At 39.3% G+C, this 24490-nt stretch overlaps 1 protein-coding gene across 2 annotated transcripts in view; it reads right to left on the reverse strand.

Annotated features, from left to right (window-relative positions):
* UNC79 (unc-79 homolog, NALCN channel complex subunit) overlaps positions 1–24490 on the reverse strand; it is a 113791-nt gene that overhangs the window by 53970 nt on the left and 35331 nt on the right. The window contains exons 19-31 of one of the 2 annotated variants that reach the window (XM_065685577.1): positions 23813–24040; positions 21555–21696; positions 21062–21141; positions 20831–20979; positions 19657–19814; positions 19132–19313; positions 16695–16896; positions 15710–15889; positions 14579–14644; positions 9369–9655; positions 4994–5176; positions 3995–4157; positions 1261–1410 (exon numbers count right to left, since the gene is read on the reverse strand). In XM_065685577.1, coding sequence (XP_065541649.1) covers positions 1261–1410; positions 3995–4157; positions 4994–5176; positions 9369–9655; positions 14579–14644; positions 15710–15889; positions 16695–16896; positions 19132–19313; positions 19657–19814; positions 20831–20979; positions 21062–21141; positions 21555–21696; positions 23813–24040 — 2170 coding nt within the window. The remainder of the gene's footprint in view (positions 1–1260; positions 1411–3994; positions 4158–4993; positions 5177–9368; positions 9656–14578; positions 14645–15709; positions 15890–16694; positions 16897–19131; positions 19314–19656; positions 19815–20830; positions 20980–21061; positions 21142–21554; positions 21697–23812; positions 24041–24490) is intronic. The other variant, XM_065685578.1, reaches the window with a different exon arrangement.

The raw sequence follows: 24490 nt of genomic DNA on the forward strand, positions 1-24490 counted from the left end.
TATCCTGGACAGATGCACCCTGAAGATAGACTGTTTAATGTTATGCATTGAAAAGAAAATGTCACAGACAAGTAGTTTCTACAGATACTTGGGACAGCAGCATTAGGCATGAGAGATGAAAGGAGAAATGAACTACACAGACCACTCTGAAAAGGTTTCAAAATAATTTTGGACTAGAGCACATAATTTTTACATCAGCGTATATCAGAGTACACCTGTGTGTTATTTTCTTCAGCAAACTGGGCTACTTTAAACCATTTTAGGTTTTTGGCATTTTAGGGTGCTTCTAATTCAAGCAGCAAAGGTAGCAATAGCAGTGAGGATGTGGCAGCACAAGCCTGAGATCAGACAGGTGTTCACAGAATTCTTCCCCAAGTGATCCTAGACCCCAGCAGGGTCTAGAAACTATCACACTGCAAAGTCATGCCTCCCTGTCCTAGGGAGGAGTAAAGTGCACGCAGTTATACTTGCTGGCACTGCCACTGCATTGGCATTTTGCGCTGTTAACACATTCATTGAGAACATTTCAAAAGGTTATCACTGTTGTTATTATGAATGACGTATATTCACAGAAAACAGAATATTCTTGGTCATTATTACTGCCGTATTTCAAAATGCTCCACATGTGAATCACCACGCAATAAAAGCAGTGAGAAAAGTTAATGTAGACATTTGCCCTAGACAGAATCATTATTCCCTCACTCTCCCACCCGCCGACCTGGTGCATATACCTGAAACAAAAAAAGGCAGGTGGGTGGTGGTGGAAATCTCTTTAATTTTTTTAGGGTATTAATTTCAGAAACAAAATCCTTCCTATTTTTTGAACCACAAAAATTGACCCTTTTTACCAATGGAAAACCATAATATTTGCAGCAGCAACAACAAATTTGCTTACCCTAGAGTCCCACCTCAGCCAAAGAAAAGAACTAATTTCTGGGAAAAAACAAATTTGGGTAAAAATCTTCAGCCCAATGGTGGAAGAAAATTGCAAGAAACCCTCTTAAACATTTTTATATTCAAACGAGCTTAAAGTTTGAGAAAACAACTGCTGGTTTTAGGTATTTTTTAATATGGAGTGCCTACTTTCCTGTAAGAGACTTCATTCAGGGAAACAAGGAGTACCGGCCCTCAAAAGCCAGATAGAGCACTTAGATTCAAATTGGGCAATGCAACAAACTCTACAAAGAAAGGTGGTAGCTTGAAACGAAGAGTGGGAAATTGTGTTTCTGCATGAGTTTATACCGACAAAACAATTCATACTTCTCTGAGCATTCATCTCAACTGGTTGATATTTCACCATTTTGCTGCCACCAATTCTTTTCAGTCTTGCAAAGAAAGTTTGAGATTCTTTATTGCAAGGTCCAGTTGGTGTATCATGAATATCAGATTCATCAAAAACACTGTCTTCCTCTGCTGGAGAAAGAAAAAACTTTATTACTCTTTAGAGAGTGCAATTCCTTGAATGAAAAGCTGTCTATGTAACAAAACCTCAGCTAGTTTCAATTAAACTTGAATTGGAAAATGAAGAATCACCTGAAGTTTGTAAGAAAATTTATATCCCAGGTATAACTTTGCCATTCTTGCTAAATCTTGAATTAAGGTCAAAAAGGAAAGAGATAAATGAAAAATTTGTTACAATGCAACAAAAGTATACCAAAGCTTTTACCATTCTAAGCTGATCTTTTCTTCTGGTAATAATACAGATTTTTTAGATGGAAGAAATACAATACATTTGAACACTGACTTGAGTAAATAACTTCTTTAGTGCTAAGTGAGAAATGGTAAATTGAAGAATATTGAAATTAGTACAAGAACTGCACAGTCAGTAATAAACCAGCAAAATAGGAAGGTGAAAAAGGAAGAAACTGAACATCCTGGGAAGCTGGTAATAGTAACAGAATAAGAACTAAGAGTATGAATCATGAAAATATTGATTGAAGTAGAAATAGTAAAACTTCATGCTCTAATTTGATCCCTTCTGGCTGAAAATGGCAGAGAGAAAGATCCAAATCTATTCATCCATCAAAAAAGAACATCACCTATATGAAAATTATATAAAAAACTTAAAAAAGGAAAAATCCATATCTATCATGTCTAGTGATTCATCTCCAATGAAATCAGAAACACTACTGAGACAATAAAGAAAATGGAGCACTCAAGAGAAAAAAAAAAGAAGTTTGCTTTGTTTATTCTAGTAAGCAAACATGGAGAGGAAATGTGTTTGGTGTCTAGGAAGCAATTAAGCCAAAGAGTTAGAATGGCCAAAATTGAAGACTTAAACTGGAAGTTTCTATCTTTAGCTTTGAACTTGCTGGAAACTCTCTGGGCAAGAAGTTATGGAACTGCAACCTAAAAGCATCAGGGATAAGATACCTTACTGATATGATGAATCCAGAAAAATCAAAGTTGATAGCAAGAATTTCTACAGGGACTGGGTTTAATAAATTAGAAGATCACTTTTAACATCATGTCCTACGTGTCTAACTTCTTCCCTTTGGCAAAAAATGCTTTTTCACACAAGATTTATCAGCTCTACACCAGTCTGTACACTTGCCATGATCGCCATAGAAGTTTGGCAGAAAAATAAGGAAAAAGTTTCCATAATGGGAAAATCCATCTTTAGCATGTGTTTTTTTGTTGCTTGACAATGAAATCCTCATGTGTTCATCATCTAAACACCGCCTTTGATGATGACAGCAGCATGCACGCTACCTAATCAGACTAAACAAGCCTCCTTAGTAAAGGTGGGAAAGGCTTCAACTTTCCAGGTCCCTCCGGAATTACAATGACTGTTTCTTGCATGTGGAACAAAACTTTTCTACATCCTCTTTTTTCTGCAGCACTTCAGCAAAGAAGGAGAATTGCCCTACATTTAAGTCGGCATCTACAGGGTAAAATTAGACCATTTAGGTCCTTTGCCTTTGAGCAGCCCCAAGCACTTCGTAACAGCTTTGAAAAGCAAGTAAATATTATTCTCCTTAGTTTAAGCATAGGGAAACAATGATGTGAAACACAAGGCCACCCAGGAAATCAATGTTACACATTGGATTCGAACACTGAGTCTTCTAAACCTAACTTTGCACTTACTGTGAAGAGCAAGCTGGGTATTTAGGCACCCCACTTTGTCTTAGAGACATCTCAGCATCAATTCAGAAACTGTATGCATTTTATAAATGTATTATTACTACCCTCAGCATTACTAAGTCATGGATTAAGTAATCAACTCAGCCCAAAAAAACAGAAATTCACATTAAGTTCAGTTATCTGAACCCTCTAAGCCCTCCTCTAGCATTACAAAACTTCCAAATGAGTGAGAATATGCAATATATCATTTATACCCATTTTAAGCCTGTTTTAATTTGCTGAAGCTGAGTGATAGGGCGTTCAAGTAAACAAAGTTTTGTGTCCTTGTTCTGCTGGAACCTGTTAAACTTTGTTCATACTTACAATAAGCTTCACAATTGTAAGGAACTACGCTCAGCACATGATGTTATTTCATACCCCAACCTTACACTAGCTCACACCATCACAGTACCTCTGATAAACCTAGCAGCACATACAGAGTTAGGAATTGGACACAGACTCTAAAGGTAAAACCTTTCTCTTCCAGCTTTAGACATCCACATCATTGCCACTATGCCATGTTATTACAATCAGAATGCAGTGGCAGGCTTGTTGCACGCCTTGTCTGTGGGCATGGCTGGATAATATTGTCACAGAAGAGGCCAGGGACTATCCAGGCATGATAACAGAACTACTCAGTCTAAAGTAGACTCCCTTGAAATGTTAGACTGCTCTGATATACTTCACCTACAGAAATTGTGAATTTCTTTTACTATAGATGGCTATAGCCAGTCAGATAAGTCACACCTTGGACTTAATTTTGAGTATTATGTTCTAAAATTCAGACCATTATTCACCAGTTACTACAACATCTGCAAGACCTAATGAATTAAATCAATGACAATGACGAAAATGAGAGGATTAAAAGTACCTTTCTCCTTTTCACTGTATCGGCTTATGTTACTGTTGTCACTATACAAAGGACCAGCAGTTGCATGGGGCTTGCAGCTGTGATATTGAGCGTTGAGGGTATTGACTGTGATGTGGATTAGGTGAAGTACAATCTTGCTGATTTCACAGTCTCTGTAGGGGTACTGTTCAGTGAAAGAGAAGAACTTCAGCTTAAAAATTAACTTTTCTCCTTGGATAAACATTTAGGCAGTAAAACAGAAAAATGATAAGAATACTGTCAGCTGGATGCCCTTTGCCTTCCTTTGATCATACACTTTTAAATATATCTTGAGAAGGAGGACTTTTTCAGCTTTGTATATTTTTTACATGGAATTGTTTAAAGATATTTAAAAAAATCCTATTACTAACATTTAATATATTGTTCTCTTGACTTTTATATGATAAAACCAGCTATTAATAATTATGCAAAAGATCTCTCAATAAGAACTGTTCTCCAAATACTCTATTTTAATCAGCACATTATCATTCATTTTAGTATCTCCACTTTCTTGTGTGCCCTACAGAACTGCTAGAAATCTGCTAAGCATAAAGGTATTCACAGCTCCATTTTAGTGCATAAACACATTATATTTTAACACTACTCCCTAAAAAGCATCACTCAACAGAATACAAGTGCTAAACTGACACCCCCTCTTATTTAAAGTCTTTTTTCAAAAACTAATTCCAAGTTACTTGAAATACTCTTCTTTGGAACTTTACATAGCATTTTCCTATTTGCAAAACCATGTTTTTTCTTTCTCAGGTAACTATGTAAAAAACAATGTAGACAATCGAAGCAAAGGGTCAGTAGCACAGATGAAAGTCTAACTACTTCAGACGTTGACATTAAACGCAGTAAGGGAACCAGAGAAAAATGTTCTTTACAGTTCCTCTCACTTGCAGTGCAGCTAGGTTTTCCATGTTATAAATTACTGAAGTGTAAATTTTCACTATTCACAAAAAAGGTGAGGACACTCACCTTATAGAGAATGACAAGCAGAGCCTTTAACCACATCTGCCGAATGTGAGGTTTGAGGGACCAGAGGGAGCAGCGAGGAGGCTGCTGAAAGTAATGCCTTAGCTGAGGACAAGTGCAATATTTCAACACCTGCACCACCAAGGGAAGAAGGTGTTTTCCCAGGCTGATGTTATAGTCCATCACCTGAAAAGAATATTAACACAGGAATTATTAACATATTTGAGGTATTAGTTACGTGAAAAGAAATATATGTTTTTAAGGAAGACTCACTAACAGTTAGAAACTTTCTGCCAGCTTGCCATGTTCTCATTTTAGCTGGAGAGGTAAAATGAAATTAAGTAAGATGAGTTCTGAAAGCCTTTCATGCTACACAGTTGTCCTGGGTTGAGCGGCAGCAGTCATTTTTCTCTTTCTTAGGAGCTAGTGCAGTGCTGTGTTTTGATCTTTTGGCCTGGGAACAGTGCTGATAACGCCGATGTTTTCAGTTGCTGCTCGAATGTTTGGTCTGGCCAAGGACTTTCTGAGCCTCATGCTCTGCCAGGGAGGAGGGGAGGCTGGGAGGAAGCAGAGACAGGACACCTGACCCAAACTAGCCAAAGAGGTATTCCATACCACAGCGCATCATGCCCAGGATGTAACTGGGAGGGACCCAGAAGGGCTAGAGAGACTGCAGGGTTGGACGAGGTATCGGTCGGTGCTCTGCTGGAGGGAGTGGGGCGAGTTATCAGTCAGCTGGTGCTGAGGTGTTGTATTCTTTCCTCTCGTTATTTCCTTTATCATTATTATCATTGGTGGTAGCAGTAGTGATTTGTGTTATACCTTAGTTACTAAACTGTTCTTATCTCAACCCGTGGGAGTTGCATTCTTTTTGATTCTCCTCTCCATCCCTCCAGGAGCAGGGGGAGGGCAAGAAGGGGGGGAGTGAGTGAACGAGGTTTGTGGTTGGGTTTAAACCACGACAACAGTCTAAATTTAAACGCACATTGGCAGGTTCATAAAATATATTAAGTTGGGATAGCCTTGTATTGCAGCACAAGCTGATCATGCTTCAACAGACAAAACCATACTAGGTATATCCCATGTTTAACAGATAGGATGTGATTGAGGGAGGGAGGTGTATTTTGGTTATTTGGGGGGAAGGGGGTGTATTAACACTGCGTTACCAATTTTTATTATTTTCTCATCAGGCTTGCAACATTAGCTGTTGGGTTTTTTAAGCCCCATGTCTGGAATCAGGTAATGAGACATAAATCCCACTCTTCATTATAGTAAAGGTAAGAGTGGGTCTGCCATTTATACAGAAAGTCTAAGCATGCAAATCTTAAAGGATCTCAGAATAAAGGTAATGAATAATATCTTGATAAAATAAAATGCTTCTCAATTTTTAGTGGTGGTGTTGCTGTTACTACTGCTATTCAAAAGCCTTGCCTCCACCATGACCTTTGAAAAGCATCATGCTATTTGGTGCCTATCCTGGTGGCTTAAATCCCGATGGTTAGGTTCAGTGTGGCCATATATTCCCAATACCCTGACACAACCATGTTTTGAATTGAAACTACGCTGCTATTTTTTATTATCTTCCCATCAGCCTTGCAACATTAGCTATTTTTATTTAAATCCATATGTCCTGAAATCAGCAGCTAAACTGGATGATAACAAGGATCCACAAAGTCCTTGCCTCTGATATTAACATATACTGGTTGACACCTAGGAAAGTAAAATAGCAGGCCAAGCAAAATCCAGCACAGCCCTCAAGATCTAACATGTCCCTGCAGTTCTAGTGTACTTAGTGCACTTGTGCATTTAAACAGAAACAAACATCAGTTTCACCCACATCATCCATTTTCTTCAGACCTGTATTTCTTTTCAGTTTTGTTTTAATTAGAACAAGGGGATGAGCTTAATTTACAAACACAAAACTCATCTCTCAAGTTCCCTCCATGAACAAACTGACTAGAAGTTTTTCCCTCTAAAACCCCCTGGTTTGATATTCAGCTGTCTCAAATTTTTGTGCCCCACGCATAGAGCTAAATAAATGAAACCCATGTCTATCCACGTAGTGCTAGCCTGTTGAACAGATGATCTATAATCACCAAATGCAATTCTACTGTGCAGTGTCTCGTCTTCTCAGGGTGTGATACAGTTATACAGCATGGTTAGGAAAAATTCATCCATACAAGAAAGACAAAAGCTCTGCCTTAACACAGCATATGCTGTAATGGAGACATGTCTTAAGCTGAGCAGACCCGTTTTTTAAGTTGTCACAGGAAGGTCTGAAATAAATGATTCCTGGCTGGGTTAAACTCCCTGGCTGGGGTTTAAACTACAACACGGATGTCAAAAATGCTGAGCAGAGCTCAGCCTGGGATGCTGAACAGAGCCCGGCACTGGTGGCTTGCCCCCTCAGACAGGCTTGTACAACACTGCCACCATGCGGGGCAATACAACAGTAACTGCAAACACCAAAACGGCCGCTTCTGCTGCTAAGGAGAGAAAAAGGCATTTTATGTTTTCAAGAATTTCGAACACTCAGATTTTACGATGCAAAATATCAAGAGGTATTTGATTTGTTTTTAATTTTAACTGGGCATTCCAATCAAGCTCGAAATCAAAATCAACCAATCAGTCCAATCCCAACCTTTGTGGAAAGCAAGTATTTATGACTGGAGAAGTAAGAGATCTGAAATAGATCTCTTAAGAGCTCTAGACTAAGTTTTCACTCTGTAAATGCATCTTTGGATTTCTAATAGCATTTATCTTGCAGCAAAGCCAATTCCCAACACAAAGCAACCCTACAGCTACACAGAAAAATACCCACAAATACGGGGATGTCTGCTACATGGAGAAAAATCCTGGCCTAGAGAAGTTCTCAGAATCTATTTGACATCAGGGGAGCCGGGATTCAGCTAAAAAGCTTTTTAAACGGAAATGGTGAATTCAGCCATCATGAGACATTTTAGAGGCAGAATAAAGGCAGGGGCTGTTACTTAGAATTGCAGCAAGTGGTACTTCTGAAAATCAGGTCTATTATGATCACTTAAGTTTGGGAATTCAAACTTGGAAAACATCTAGAAAAATGTGGAAGATGCTGCCCTATGATCTAAACTGCCACTTCCACAGTCTCAATACAATAGTAACAGGCCTGAATCGCCTTTTACACTGTTCAGCTTATAAATGTACAAATGAAAGATGATTAAAAACACACAGCAGTGATGCTTTGAGACCATGGATCAGGATGCATTTGCAACTACCCAGTTTGCATTAACCCTTCTGAAAGGTGAAACATGGATACCTGACTTCTCCATGACTGTGAAAGATTATTCAAGTACCTATATTACAACTGACTTGAAAAAAAACCCCAAAACAAACCCAAACCCAACATAATCACTGATTCCAGTGTATGAATCAGACAATCTTGATGACAATTCAGATACAGAAGAGGCCAAGATAGCTTTGAGCAAAGCCTGAAGGTTACAGTGGGCATTTTAAGAGCTGGGGCAGGTGAAGTTCTGAAATAACAACATTCTCTCCCATCAAAGGTAATTCTTTATGAGAGACTGTGATAAGAAGGAAGTGTGGAAGTGATGATGATGCTTCATTGCAAATAAGACCACTCTGCAAGTGTGAAATGTTCTTCAGCCTAGCACCACCAACTGTTCTACCACTAAGAATTAACTACACCTTTAGAAGAGCCTTGTCAGGTAGGAAATTATGTCTCTCCTTACAAGATGGAGAAAGAAGGCACAAGACAAGGATGTGTTCGGTCATTTATCACAGCAATAGAGGCAGAAGTTCATCATGGTGGCATCACTCCCTAGGAAAGGGAAATCAGAAAATCCTGGCGCCTTCTAAGGAAGAAGAGCAAGTCTCCTGCAAAGTAAAGAATGCCAAAGCATTTATGGACTATTCATTCAGGGAAACAAGCAAGAGCACGTGGATCCCGGTTCTTCCAGAATGAGAAAGGAGGGAAGTAATGCATTTAAAGACTAGAGGAAGAGAGGGCAAAGAGGTTTGGAGCAGTCTCTTATTTTTCATACGGTGGTAATATTTGTGTGCCTCCAGACACAAAACCATTATTTCTATTCCAGTTTAGAGTACTCATAAAAATTATAAATCAGCTGACTTTTATTTAACTATTTACTTTTTAACTGTAAAGGAAAAACCTGCAGAAAGCAATTGATTAGGCTACACTGAGCCTTCTAAGAATAAACAAGTAGCCATTCTTGTTCCCATTTTTTTCATCAACTAAAGAGGTGTTAAGAAGTTTTAAGTAGCATTACCACACTCAGCCATTATTTTGATACAAAGGCAGCTCTGCTACGACCATTTTAACAACAAGCAATGAGAAATAGCTGCAAAAAGTGCCTTCACCTACTTGTGCTATTCCAGCAATAAAGGCATTAAAGCATGTTGAAACACGCATTTTTTGTGGTGCAATCATGAAGCATCCTTCCTGCTGATCATAACCAAGCAGCACGTACAGATGGCGCTTGACTGTGTTGAAAGCTTTAGCGCTGCTGATGTCCGACTCGGCACTGCTCTCATCCTTTGCCATGAACTTCATTAGCACAGTAATGAGCTGGTGTACTGTTTGGTGATCAATCCCAGCATCCTCTGGCAGCAGGTCTTTTATTGTGTTATCATTCTCTGGGGAGGGCTGTCCTATTGGTACAAGAGACATCGGTTATCAGACACTGGGTAAGACTAATAGGGTAGAGAATACATCAGAATCTTTCCCCAAAGTTCATTGAACAGTTTCTGCCCAAATACACATGGTGGTCACAGGAGATAAACATGCATTTCTGAAGGTATTGGTCCTGTTGCCTCAGGCTCAACAGTACAGTAACACCCCATGGACACTAAACGCCATTTCTCAGCTTTGCTATGTTTAACGGAGCTGCTTATCTTCCCATCCCAGTGCATTTCTGCCAAATTGAGTGTTATTATTCCTTCACATCTACGTGTTAAAGGAGAATCAAATCCCACTGCCACCAAATTCTCATCTGGCTTAGTTTTCAATCTTTCTTTGGGAAACATTAGTGGACAACAAAGGCAGGAGATAGAGAAAATTCTAACAAGTAACAACGAAAGAATGAATGAAGACTTCCCCTTTTAGCGTTGAGTCCATATTTATTTCAAACAACTTGGGCCAAAATGTAGGCACTATTTTTTGGACACTATGCATTATGTCAAAATTTTGATGACTTTTTCCTAGAAAAGAAACGTAAGGCTTGGTTGATAAACACTGAATGGGAACAATCAAGCACTAAAATTTTGCATGAGAATATGACCATGTGAAAGACGACAGGCTACTTATAAAGCACAAGGAAGCCTGGGTGCTGGCTATCACTATCCAAGCAAAACAAACACACTGCACTGGGCAAGTAATTCAATTTTCATACCAGACTGGTTTTCTTCAATACAGTATTTCCAGTTACTTTTAAGACCATTTAGCATTTCTAGAATTCTCTGGTAATTGCCTTTAGAGTTAGCCTCTTTCATCTCACCCTATATGTAAGGCTTTTTTTAGTGCTTAGCAGTTCCTAAAGTTCTACATTAGGCTAAGAGTAGAAACTGAATTAACGAAAACCAGAAGCTACTTCACACATCAGTGTATCAGATTCCTTTCATTAAATGATTCTGAATAAATGCATTGGTAAAGCACAGTAAGTATATTATTCCAACATGTTCTATTTGAAAACAATAGTTTCTTAGATGCTTCTGTAAAAGTAAAATGCATTATATACGCATGATATGCAAACTAAATCAAAAAAAGTAAAAAAATAAAAAAAGGGAACAGAAAATATTCTGACAGCATCAAAATAGAGAGATGCTTGAAAATTTTTTATTACACCACACTACAACTGCTAACAATTAAATATTACTAGAATGTATTCAGATGTATTTTCTGATCCGTGGTTAAAAATCTGTTTAACAGGGAATAACTGAGATAAAGCAAGCTGGTATGAAACTGAATTACAGAACTATCTAGTTGTTTTCATTTCAAGGATAAAACCTTCCAACTATTGGACACAGTCCTTACCTTTGCAAGAACACCTGAAGTTGAAGTTTACAGGACAGACCCTACGAGCAATATCAGCTCAAAGTATAATAGCAAAATTGTTCCAGCATGTCTGTGTAAGAGTAACTAGCCAACAACCAATACCCACTTAGTCTGTTACTTACATACCCCACAGTCTATGAAAATTCATAGTTATGTATTTATAGCAAATGCTAAAAAATTTTTTAATATTATAATTTACCCTTATTCTCAATGTAAGATGCTATTCTGACAAGAAACTCCTTCGCTGGTACAACTGCATCTGCCTTAGGTTCTTCACCAGCAAAACTACAGCATTTGTAATCTTTAAAAAATTATTTTTAAATATTTCAGGTTTTATTGGTGGGTGAGCAAACGGGGTTGTTTGCTTGGTTGCTTTGATGAGCACAGGAGAGAGCTGCGTTCTACAACAGATGAAAATGAAAACTAGAGGAGGAAATTTTCAGAATCACCTCTGTTAAGAATAACTTTAAGTAATAGTAATTCTGTTAAGAATGACTGGTGTCATGTAGGTAAAAAGACATAATGGATTTCACATTACATAGTATTTTTTATTCCCAACAGTTTTCACTGGGATTTTTTATTTACAGAAACCTTCCATCAAAATGAAACTTTTGCTGGACCAAGATTTGCAGATGCATAAAAGAAACAATGCATTCTGAAATAATAAGAATCAGAAATACTGCGAGTACCATTTTCAGAAGCACATTAAAAAAAGTATATAGAAAATAAGCTTTCAGGACACCAGCTGAGAAATCATCTTTACACGTGTTATACATGCTTAAAACTTTCCATGAAATTGTATTAAAAAGACACCATTTTCATAAAGTTGATATTAAACTATCTTCCTCAGCCTACTTATTTTCATCTCCATTATATGTTGTGAGATTTTCAGCAAAACAAAAAAAGACGTAAGATAAAATGAGTCAAAGCAGCAAGGTGATCTAAAGTTCAGGTTCTTCAAATAGATTTCCATGAGTAATTAAACTGAAAAGATTAATTTCATTTACTTTACTTGCTGATCAATATAGTTTAGAAGCTCAGTGACAAAATGCTCATTTTTGCCTGTATTTCATAATACTAACACTAGTTAACATACACTTCACAGGACTTTTCCAAGACACCTCTGTCTTTACAGTGGCTATGGTAGCTTTTAACCCTCAAAATATGTGTGCAGACATATACAATTCATATGTGTGCATGCTTACATATAAGGTAGGTACATACGCACATTCATATCGCTGCCCAGAAAAACCTTCTCACATCACCAGACACACAGCCTGTTAGTTAATATACAGCCACCATTCCTGAATTCAATCTAGCCTTATGCCCACAGATTTATCTATTTATTCATGTGTCACTTCTATCAGACCCATTTAATTTCAAATTACTTTAAGGTATATCACAATATAACATAAAACATCAGACCACAATTTTATCATGCATCATCCCAATTACGATCCCTGTGCCTATCAATTAAACTCACTAAGTGACTGTCCAGGGTACTGCAGAGGACACATGAACAAATCATGATCCTGGTGTTAAATCCATACAGAATGCACATTGGATTCAGCTTGTATTTGTACTGTGCAAGAACTATGGTTTTAGATCTAGAAAGAATGAATGAGCACCAGGACTGGCTCATTTGAGTGGTGTGCATAAAGCAAATGTTGGTCTACAACAGACGTACAGCCTATGTCCAGGAGTCAGTTAGTTCCTTAAATGAATCGGACATGCTCAGCACTGCCAATGCAAAGTGTTAAATACTACGAGTCAAACTTTAAAATAAAAACAAAACTATTTTACAAAAAATTAATATTTTACAAAGATAATCAAAACTGGGCAGGAAGAGAGGGGCAGTTATTTGTCTCCTAGTTTCCAAAGCATTTGTGATTATTTTGAATCATATTATTGGACTTTTCTTTATATCAGTGGCTACTAGCTACAAGCCAATTTTTACATATACATTTTTAGTGGAAACTTAATTTGAAGCTTAGATTAATTACCTGAGCCTGGAAACTGAGGCTTTGAAATACCAAAATACATCTAATAAAATCACAACGGTTAGGAATTCCTGCTGTGAGACTGACTCTCCTTAAGTGACAAGTTTCTCTCATCCTAGTATAGGTGAGTGTTGCCATTAAATGAAGACCAATCACAGAATGACTGAGGTTGGAAGGGACCACTGGAGATCATCTAGTCCAACCTCCCTGCTCAAGCAGGGTCACCTAGAGCACATTGCTCAGGATTGTATCCAGACAGTTCTTGAGTATCTCTAGGGAAGGAGACTCCACAGCCTCTCTGGGCAACCTATTCCAGTGCTCAGTCACCCTCACAGTAAAGTTCTTCCTCATGTTCAAATAGAACTTTCTGTGGTTTAGTTTATGCCCATTGCCTTTTGTTCTGTCACCACCGAGAACAGTCTGGACCCACCCTCTTGACACCCTCCCTTCAGATACTTACACCCTTTCATCAGTCCTGTCATTCCTCCTTCTTCCCCACCCCAAGTCTTCTCCAGGCTGAACAGGCCCAGCTTCCTCAGCCTTTCTTCACATAAGGGATGCTCCAGACCCTTAATCATTCCAGCCCTTCACTGGACTTGCTGCAGAAGCTCCATCATTCAGTGACATGTCTGTTCACTGAACCCTTATTTCACTTGTTCCCTCTATGAGCCTGTGGCAACCCACACATACATTCTGCACAAAACTTGCTGATCTGCCGCTCTCACTGGGGTAATATGACAGGGCTATATACTGCTTATTCAGAAGCTCTCCTGGTTCGTTTCACAGCTTAGTCAGCATTCACATTGGCAAGGTATTTTCCTTTCTGCTGATCACTCAGTAAATTGATCTGCTCTAATTCTGAATTGTGTCTGATGGTAATATTCCAAGTCATAGAGAAGGAATGTGAAGAAATCTGAATCCGAGATTTTTTCACTCTCAAATGGTCAGTCTACACAGGATTCAGCACAAGCACTGTCAGTAGTGACAATTATTTAGAAATCACTTGGACCCTGAGCTGGCTATTCTAAAAATGCCTGACAAAAGAGTGACATCTTCACAAAACTTCAGTAAATACAAAATAAGGGACTTAAGACGTCTATAAGCGTACAGAGGAGACAAGAATAATTTACAGTACTGACAATCAAAAGCATTCTGTCTCCTGTGTCTAAAACCTGAAGGTCAAAGATCAGGCTGAACAGATGTGAACCATGGAGCAGCCTACTGAAAAAGTTTACTTGCTCCTGTGGGCAATGAAACACAGGAGTCTGAGGCACCACCAGCATAGCTGAATGCCTCTGAATAACCTCCTCCCAGCCCTGAAGCAGTATTTAGAACTGGGAGCAGGTTTCAGTACAGATCGAGAGGAAATCTTCAAATTACACCTTTTGGAACCATGCTGAGATGTGGCTCACCATGCCCTTTAGATAACTTCTATCTTGTGCAAGTTCCTTTCTTGAGTCAAAAGAAAGCCAGCACCTGCCTTCTCCTGTTTATCAAAACACACCCCCTTGTCAAACCTACCTGGTGTTTGCTCTGGTGTTCCTCCAAGTGCTGGAGCAGACTGCTCATGTCTGGTCAAGCTCAAAGCTTAAAAAATGAACCAAAACAAACAAAACAAACAAAAAACCAACCAAACACAAACACCACAGAAACAAGAGCAACTCTGTTTAATAAGGCAGTACTGACATCTTGTATTTCAGCATATATTCAGTGCTAGCATATTTATGTTCAGTTATTCACACACTGTTGTCAGGCAGCGAGTCTGATATTTGAAACAGGTCACCTGTGTGCCCTACAGATTTCGTGCACCATGTTCTATAACTCTAGTTTTCTCCATTGGTCAGTTTTGCTGGTACTAATGTCATCACACAGGACCCCCTATGCAGGATCAGAAAATGGTCAAGAAGGATTAAGAGTCCCCAGATATGATGATGTTTGTTTTGGAGAAATTACCTTTTAACTTAACAGTTCACCAGCACCCAGGTTTGCACATTTTATCAGTTCTTATTACATGGGTAGGAGCAATGTGTGAGGTCCAATTTGAACATAAAGACTAATCTGCATTTCTGAAACTCTCTAAATGAATATGGGGATTTCTGCTGTTCCTGCTTGGAAAGATATCTGTTCTGCTCTCCATACAAGCCTATGTTTTTCCAGCACCTTGGTCCTCCTATACAAGCTGTCAGGAAGGATGTGTTGCATGGACATTGTTTTCCTAAAAAAGGAATTCTGAAGATATTCCAAAGTTCATTCGAGGCATTAACAGTTGTTTTTAATACACCTAACAAATGCTGCATATACTGATTAATAATTACAATTAATAAATTAGTAACAGGAATTTTTCTGTAAATACTCTATCTATTTTAGACTAAACCACTATGTATTAGCCACAAACTAAAATCTATCCACAAACTCGTCTTGGAGCATTTTGTTCTGGCATTTTAAACAAACACAGCAAAGGTATAATGTTTGTTTATGTTCTCTGTCAAACTCACCAACTTGTCATTATCTAAATAATGCCCAAATCAGACAGAAACCTATTGCTACCCCAACTGGATAAATACTGACAATTCTGATGTGTACCCAGCAATAGGATATGATCCTAAGGGAGAAGATACAGGCGTGTCACGAAAACATAAACAGATACTCAACGAATTTTGGTGGTTAAGGTTTCTGGAAGGGAGAGCGCTCTCTTTGACTCCACTGGTCCCTTCACACTGTCCCTCAGGGAACGCACACTCTTCTGACGATTACGTGCGAAACGAGCCCTCTTGATCTTCCACATTGCTGCATCACTGAGGTTGGCGACATTTGTCCGGACAGCAGTGATAGCTTTGCAAATGCAATTGACCAAGTTAGGATTCATTCCACAGCATGGTGAGGCCCTAATGCTGTTAAGTGCCAAATGCAACTGGGCCCCAGGTCCCACTCAAGCCAAGAAAGCTTCACATGGGCTCAAGGGTCCATCTGCAAGGTACTCATCTGCATGCTCTCATTCTGAAATGCATAAAATCCCAAATGGCATAGCTGTTTAAAAACTTATGCTGTTATTCCTTTCTTTAGAGATAGGACAAAAAGAGGTTCTTGAAACCAAAACCTGAATTTCAGCTTAAGGGAATATGAGGTGCCCTCTATTTAAAATGTTAGAAATCTCACAAGTATGGATCACGCTCAGTGCACTCATACCCAAATGTGGCCTCTAGTTTTGTCTCACTGACCTCCTGTCCTGCCTATACCTACCACCCTGAATTCGAACACTGCATCCAAAATCTGTGAGTGTGATTATGCTTTTACAGGTGTGTGATGACCAGTATCACTGCACAGCTTAACAGGGTCACCAATACTTTCCTATATTCATGTCTATAGTGCATTTTGAGTTTAATTATGTAAGTGACTAATGCTGGTGAGCCCATCCCTTTGCAACACTTACGTCTTTGAAAAGGCAAAGAGAAAGGTTAAAAACAAACCTGTAAAATACCTTTTGCATCTTTTAAATTACTCCCAAATACTCAAATGGAGGGTCATATCTTTAAATAAGAATATTTGGGAGTGACCTACATCTCTGTCAGACCCTTGCAGGCAGCTGAAATTCCAGAAGCTGATAAAAGGCAATCAGATTGATTTAGACTCTGCTTACTTGTTGGGAAAGGGAATTCTTTGTTGCAGTCCAGATGAAGCTGTGCTTCCAGAGACAAGGTCTCAAAGCGATTCACAAAGAACTCCCAGCTCAAAGCTGGAATATCTGCTTTTAGAAAATGAAGTAGCAAAAGCTTACTAAGAATCGTGGGCCTGTCCTTGACAACTGTGTCAAACTGGAAATCAAGGCAGAGGCAGAGACCCTAGACAAGAAAAGAAAAGTATGTGAAAACTTAAAGCATTTTAAGCTCCCTCTGTTAATTCTGTTAATTAGTACAGGATAAAGGCTTAGGATAAAGATTTAGGATTTAGGATAAAGGTTTAGCTCATTTTTCTTGAAAAGGCCTTTAAATTAGAACTAATGCTACTGAAAGGCCTAGAGCACAAGTGTTATGAGAAACGGCCAAGGGAACTGAGGTTGTTTAGTGTGAGGAAGTGAAGGCTCAGGGGAGATCCTATCGCTCTCTACAACTACCCGAAAGGAGGTTGTAGTAAGGTGAGGGTTGGTCTCTTTTCCCAGGTAAGAACTGATAGGATGAGAGGTAACAGCTGCAAGCTGCCCTAGGGGAGGTTTAGATTGGATACTACAAAAAATTCCTTCACAAAAAGAGTTGTCAGGCATTGGAACAGACTGCCCAGGGAAGCGGTGGAATAACTGTCCCTGGAAATGTTCAAACAAACATGCAGACAACGCCCTCAGTGACACGGTTTAGTGGTGGACTTGGTAGTCCTGTGGTAATGGTTGGAGTTGATCTTAAAGGTGTTCTCCAACCTAGTTAATCCTATTATATCAACTAAAAAGTAACGTAATTAAGGAGATAAACGAACATCATATCAAGAATGTACAGTGTGCTAAGATTTTGAGGAACACAAAGGTATACATGCAAAGTTCTATCCTACTGCACATTTGGTACACAATATCAAAGTATTCTCTTCACATATCTCTGCCTGAGAAAGAGTTTACATTTAGGCAACTGAATCAAACTCTTTATAACAAAATGAATGAATCACCAAGCCCAAACAGAGGAAGAAAGATTATGTGGTGAAGTGCATCAGAAGTTCTTTGTGTCAAAATGCTTCTGTACTTCATTTACACTAGAATTTTGGGTGTACTGTCAAGACCTATGTTTAAGAAACCCTACACATTAAATATACAAATGCCATATAATGGTAACGGCCTCAGTGAATTCAAGTTCTTGGGAAACTATTTTGAAAAGGCACTATATGGAATAAAGCTAGCAGGTATTAACAGCTTTTTACAGGCAGTAACACTGAACTTTTAAAAATATATATTCATTCTATTCTCCACAGAACAAGAACTGGAGTTGTGTACTATCAGAATATTTTTTTCTTCAGTCTTGCTTGTATGCATAGGCTCTGATCCACTTTCATATCTGCTTAGTTTTAGTCATGAGAACTCTGACCGGCAGGGTCTCTGGCATGATTAAAATTACATAGAATCATAGAATCATAGAATAGTTAGGGTTGGAAAGGATCTCAAGATCATCTAGTTCAAACCCTGGGCAGGGACACCTCACACTAAACCATCCCACACAAGGCTTCATCCAACCTGGCCTTGAACACTGCCAGGGATGGAGCATTCACAACCTTCCTGGGCAACCGATTCCAGTGCCTCACCACCCTAACAGGAAAGAATTTCCTCCTTATATCCAATCTAAACTTCCCCTGTTCAAGTTTTAACCCGTTACCCCTTGTCCTGTCACTACAGTCCCTGACAAAGAGTCCCTCCACAGCATCCCTATAGGCCCCCTTCAGGTACTGGAAGGCTGCTATTAGGTCCCCACGGAGCCTTCTCTTCTCCAGGCTGAACAGCCCCAACTTTCTCAGCCTGTCTTCATACGGGAGGTGCTCCAGTCCCCTGATCATCCTCGTGGCCCTCCTCTGGGCTTGTTCCAGCAGTTCCATGTCCTTTTTATGTTGAGGACACCAGAACTGCACACAATACTCCAGGTGAGGTCTCAAAATGCCTAAGTAAATCTTGAAAAGATGAAGACCATATCTGAAATACATTTTCTCACTGTAAGCTCAGCAGGGCATCATAAGACTTATTTTCTTTTTTTTTTTTTTTTATTGAAAAATGTCAATAAATTTTAACATCATAAAAAACATTTACAGCTTTCTATGATAGCAGTTCAAATGCAATAGTAATCTTTTGCAGCCATCAAAATTTTTACAGTCGGAGTCAATGATCTTAAAGGTCTTTTCCAACCTAAATAATTCTATGATTCTAAGTTGGGGCTAGGACAGTACCATTTCCCTCGGCTATTCTGCGCATATGTTAATCACCAAGAATCATATGGCTTGCCTAAAGAAATGTCAACAGTGGCCATGATGCTGTACAGCTGAATGGCTTTGAACTTTGGGTGAAAACCCAGATTCCTGTTTGAATGCATTTTTTCCCCATATAATGAACTTACCTGTAAAGCTGGCCTCTTTATAGTGTCAAGTAACAGCCCAGCTCTTGTAGCTACTGCTGGGTTGACATCTTCCACAGCAGTTAGGAAACAGCAGAATGCATGAGCCAGAGAGTACTTCAGTAGGTGGTTTTTTGTCACAGAGTGAATATCCAAAAATCTGCACAACACAGCCACCTTCTCCACTGTAGCAGCCATGTCCCCAGACAAAGAAAATATGCATATTAATTTAGGCAGTGGCTTCTTTATGTCCTGATAATATACCTTGCTTTGAAATATGCACATCTGAGAAAGCACCAACAAAAAAGTTGGCAAGCATTGTAACTTTGATTTTGATTATCCAAAACATCTCATGCTCTCTATTTTACTGCACTGTTGTGCCATTGTTTTGCAGCAGACTATCTCCAAAACTCCCTAAAGCAGCAAAAAGGTAGTAATTTATTATAGGTCTCCTCAGTTACAGGAGAGAATGCTCTACCTCTCTAGCGAAGCAACAAAGAGCAAACAGTATACATTTCTCAGGCCTACCTGCTTCAAATCTCATCTTCCAATCTTTGCTGTTGAAATTGCTGTTTATGATTGTCCAGAAAATGTCAGCTCCATGGGGAAGTGAAAGTGCATGGAGAAGAAGGGGGACTGCCAAGGAAGAAAGCTGAGAGAACTCAGACTTCACAACTCCCCATAAGCTGGAAAGACCAAAAGAGCAAGGCTGCTTACAGAAACACCTGACATCCTTTCTTCTAAATATCTACACTGTATTGTTGGTGGGAATGCACTTTTCATGAAAATCTGCATGAGCCATCTCAAGCATTTATGGGAATATCACCGGGTTGCCGGTAGGAGAACAGAGCTACTTGCACATTTCAACTACAGCAGTTTTTCTGTAAAATACAGGTTGAAATATTCCAGATTTTACAAGACTTGGCCTAATTCAAGGCACAACTGTCATGGAGCATAATCTGTGCTGTGATTTAACAATTTCAGTACAACAAGCTTCGGTACATAAGCTACATGAACTGTCTTGGCACCATGAATCATGTGCATCCACAAATGACTAAGATGTCAGGTGTTCACAATTTGATGGTATTTAGCTTCAGGACAGATTCTCCAGTCTGCTAAAACCCTACAGTCTCAGGAGATGTTCAGTGAAATTGATACAGAGCAGATGTAAGCACTGACAAACACCATAGGGTGATGTTAATTCAGTGAGTTTTCTACAGAAGTCGCTTTCCCCAAAGAGAATCTGAAAACAAAAACTGCAATCCAATTCACTCTGATTCTAAATAAAAAACTTCTTTTACCTCCTAAAAATAAGGTTCAATACTGTTCTCCCAGCTGTAATGCTAAAGCCCTATAAATAGTGTGCCTGCCTCTACACCACCCTTTGTTATATTTTGTAGAGTCAGGGAAGATACTTCAGTCTCAGCCAATGCTATTTCTCAATATGAGAAACTGACTCACTGCAAAGAGTGGTGCATGACAGCGTAGCCATGACGGACAATGCAAGGTACCCTGGTTTCACATGCAACTTCTTAATTAGCCAGTGCAATGTGCCCTTATACAGTTATTTAACCTTTCCACGCTTCCCTAGCACCCTTTGTTAATCTTCCATACTAAACCTGCAAATTCTTTGATGCCAACAATGAATGTATAGTTGCAGAACCAACAAAGCATGAAGACAACATGTGTGGTAAAAGCCTACCTTGCAATCAGCATGTGATCTTGAATATAGGCAAGAAATTGTGGATGGTCCTTTCTTGCTATATACAGGCATTCCCCATGAAGACACAGGATCTTCAGACAGTTCAGCATATTAAAAAGAATGTCTGGTTCTTCAAACCTTGATATTTCCTGTGTAAGCAGATGTACTATTCTCAACACAATGACACCACAACAAAAAATTCAAGCTGAACAAACACAAAATCAACGTTACCTGCAATATTGTATATATGAGCTTCAAGGTAACTGGAAGTTGCTGATAACAAAATTTTCTTTCTGTGTCATTCTTTATCGCTGTTAAAAATGTAAGTTACATAAAATGTTGTTAAAAGTCTCTCATTTGTGGATTCAGAAGAAAACAAAAGAATGTTACAGTGATGAGAAAGAAATTAATTCTAGCCATAGTAACCCTGCAGTCAGTAAAGTTACAACAGTGCAGAATTTGGCATGTAATGGTTTTGTTACTTTATATGTTAAAAATGCCAAGATAGCTAACGCTTTTTTGAGAGACAGTCACAGTTGCTATGAACAAAAATACAGCCTTCCTATTTAATTAATATGTCGAAAGAATTCAATGCATGAGAAAAAAGTGACCACGAACTGTTGGACTTGAAAGACTGATCAGAACCTTGTATTCTATATTGAGTAGAATAAAAAATTCATTTAAAGCCTTCCTGACATACCCAACCTCCTCACCCTCCACCTACCAGCATTTTCTGCTGTCTCTGTGTGATTTCCTGGGTTTTCTCCGTGTTTTGGTGCTGATTTGTCTTCCTCTTCTCCTTCAGTTCCTATAATAAACTCAGGCCTAGTATACAGAAGACTATCCTCGAGGTTATCTGTGGGCTCCTTTAAGAATATAATAAGTTAAATTTGTTTCTTGATGTTATCTAAATACATAAGGCCACATCCTGCAGTATAAGTTACATCCGGTGTAGTAAGCTGAGCTCAAATGAGACAGAAACTGTCTAGTTCCATGTACGCTTGTGCATTCAAACCAGATGCATATCTAAAATCCTGCATCAACAAATGTATACTGACAAGACTGTTTCAAACGTGGATCATTTAACAGAAACTATAACTATATTGGAGCTGAGGTGGACCCAATCACAGGGCCATGGTTTCAAGAAACTCAGCATCCTTGCCTCAGAGGAGTAACAGACAGGAGCAGAGCACGTTTCATACACTACTATAGAGTTATAGGCTTAGATGAAAGAACTACCTCAATCAGTTTTACATTGAAAAAGGGACCAGGCTGGAGTTACTTCTGCCTGTGGCCAGAAGCTCAAGCTTGCAGACTGGCATTGTGACCTTCATGTTATATATCACAAGGTAGATCTTAGAAATGGTACCACACTCCAGCACTCAAAAGACTGCACCACTTGCACCTCACCTGGCACCACCAAGGCAATGAGTGGCAATGGGCATACCCAACCATGGGAAGTTCCACCTGAACATGAGGAAGAACTTCACTGCGAGGGTGACTGAGCATTGGAATAGGTTGCCCAAAGAGGCTGTGGAGTCTCCTTCCCTGGAGATATTCAAGAGCCATCTGGACACAGTCCTGAGCAATGTTCTCTCCAATGACCCAGACACAGCAGGGAGGTGGGACTAGATGACCTCCAGTAGTTCCTTCCAACCTCAACCTTTCTGTGATACCTACTATTAGTATACACATTCGAAAGGAATTCTGAAACCTTTACACATCAAAAGACATCACTATGCCCACCAGCAAAAAAAAAATTACTAATAAATACCCTGCTACTACCATGCCACAGCAAATAAGCACTCGGAATAAGGGTAACAATGCTGTCTTCTGAACCATCAGATAGCACAGTTATGTAAAACAGACATACAACTTAAAATAAATTCTTCACACCACAGGTAATGTTTCAATTCCTCTGCAAAGCTACAGAGGCCTTCAGTGATAACTACTGATTGGAAAGTACATGTCTGTGTCTAATAAAGTTGGATTCTCAACCTGAAGTATATTGTTTGTCAGCAATGCTCAGCATTTTCAACCATCAAGCACCAATTAAGGCTTACTCATTTGACAACTGACTCTCTCAAAATCATTAATCATTTCAAGATATCAACACTTAGCTTTTAAAAGAAGAGGAAAAGCACTAAGTATTATCATTTCCCATTTTGTCTAAGACACAGAGCCATAGCAGTGTCCTTTCAAAGTGAAACAGCACTTCAGCGTTGATGGGGGAAGAGTTCATGCTGAATGAATGCTGTCGTCTTCCCTGTGTCCTTTGTACCAATTCAAACTTAGGAAATTTTACAATTCAATGAGCCGCATCTGGAATATTGTGTCCAGTTCTGGGCCCCTCAATTCAAGAAGGACAGGGAATTGCTTGAAGGAGTCCAGCGCAGAGCCACAAAGATGATTAAGGGAGTGGAACATCTCCCTTATGAGGAGAGGCTGAGGGAGCTGGGTCTCTTTAGCTTGGAGAAGAGGAGACTGAGGGGTGACCTCATCAATGTTTACAAATATGTAAAGGGTAGGTGTCAGGATGATGGAGCTAGGCTTTTTTCAGTGATATCCAGTGATAGGACAAGGGGCAATGGGTGTAAACTGGAGCATAGGAAGTTCCACGTTAACATCAGGAAGAACTTCTTTACTGTAAGAGTGACAGAGCACTGGAACAGGTTGCCCAGGGGGGTTGTGGAGTCTCCTACACTGGAGATATTCAAGGCCCGCCTGGACAAGTTCCTGTGTGATGTACTGTAGGTTACCCTGCTCTTGCAGGGGGGTTGGACTAGATGATCTTTTTAGGTCCCTTCCAACCCTTGGGATTCTGTGATTCTGTGATTCTGTGATTCTGTGATTTTGCTTTACCCTCCCAAATCCTCCACACCAAAAGATCAGCACAGCTTTTCCCCCTTGTGCACAATGTAACAAGAACAATGAAGAGGAGTTTCAGCACACATAATATAGCCCCTTTTCTACTCTACTTACCACAAGCCTGATTTCTTCTTTCGGAGCAAGTTGTTCCAGCAGCTCAAAACCCAGCTGGTAACAGAGAATGCTGGACTGACACAGACCACATTCAACTGCTTTTTCATCTTTCTGACAGGTGTGAGAACCACCCCAGGGTGCCTGGAACACATTGTTTATGATGGATATTATATCTTTTGAAATGCTGTTCTCTAAGCCCAAAGTGACACCATCATCCTGGAGTTCCATCTGAAACAGAGTGAAAAGAATAAGGATCTACTATTTATTTAAGAGCCAGAGCACTAAGTATTTCGCCCCTGCTAGTGTTATATTACAGTACTGGGAAGAATTTGAGAAAAACTGGAACTCATAATTTTTAACTGCCACTGGTGTTGAGGCACTAGCTTGAACAGCTAAAGTAGACACAATTTCAAGTACAGGATCCACGAATTTTACCTGGAGACAGTTATCCAAAATACTTGACCTTAGATTCACAATGTACAATGTAGCTATCCAAATATTATGCATCTAATCTAAGCCTACCAACAAGCCTCTGCTTTTAGTCTGTCGTAATAAACATATCTCCCAGGACAAGTTCCTTTCACTCATATGAGCTATCTAGCATGAAGGTATCTAACCTCTCTTCATTGAACATCAGCCTGTAACTCCTATACAGGTAAAGGCAGATGACAGTTGTAT

This window comes from Lathamus discolor, chromosome 6 (genome assembly GCF_037157495.1).
Source record: "Lathamus discolor isolate bLatDis1 chromosome 6, bLatDis1.hap1, whole genome shotgun sequence".
Classification (NCBI taxonomy): domain Eukaryota; kingdom Metazoa; phylum Chordata; class Aves; order Psittaciformes; family Psittacidae; genus Lathamus; species Lathamus discolor.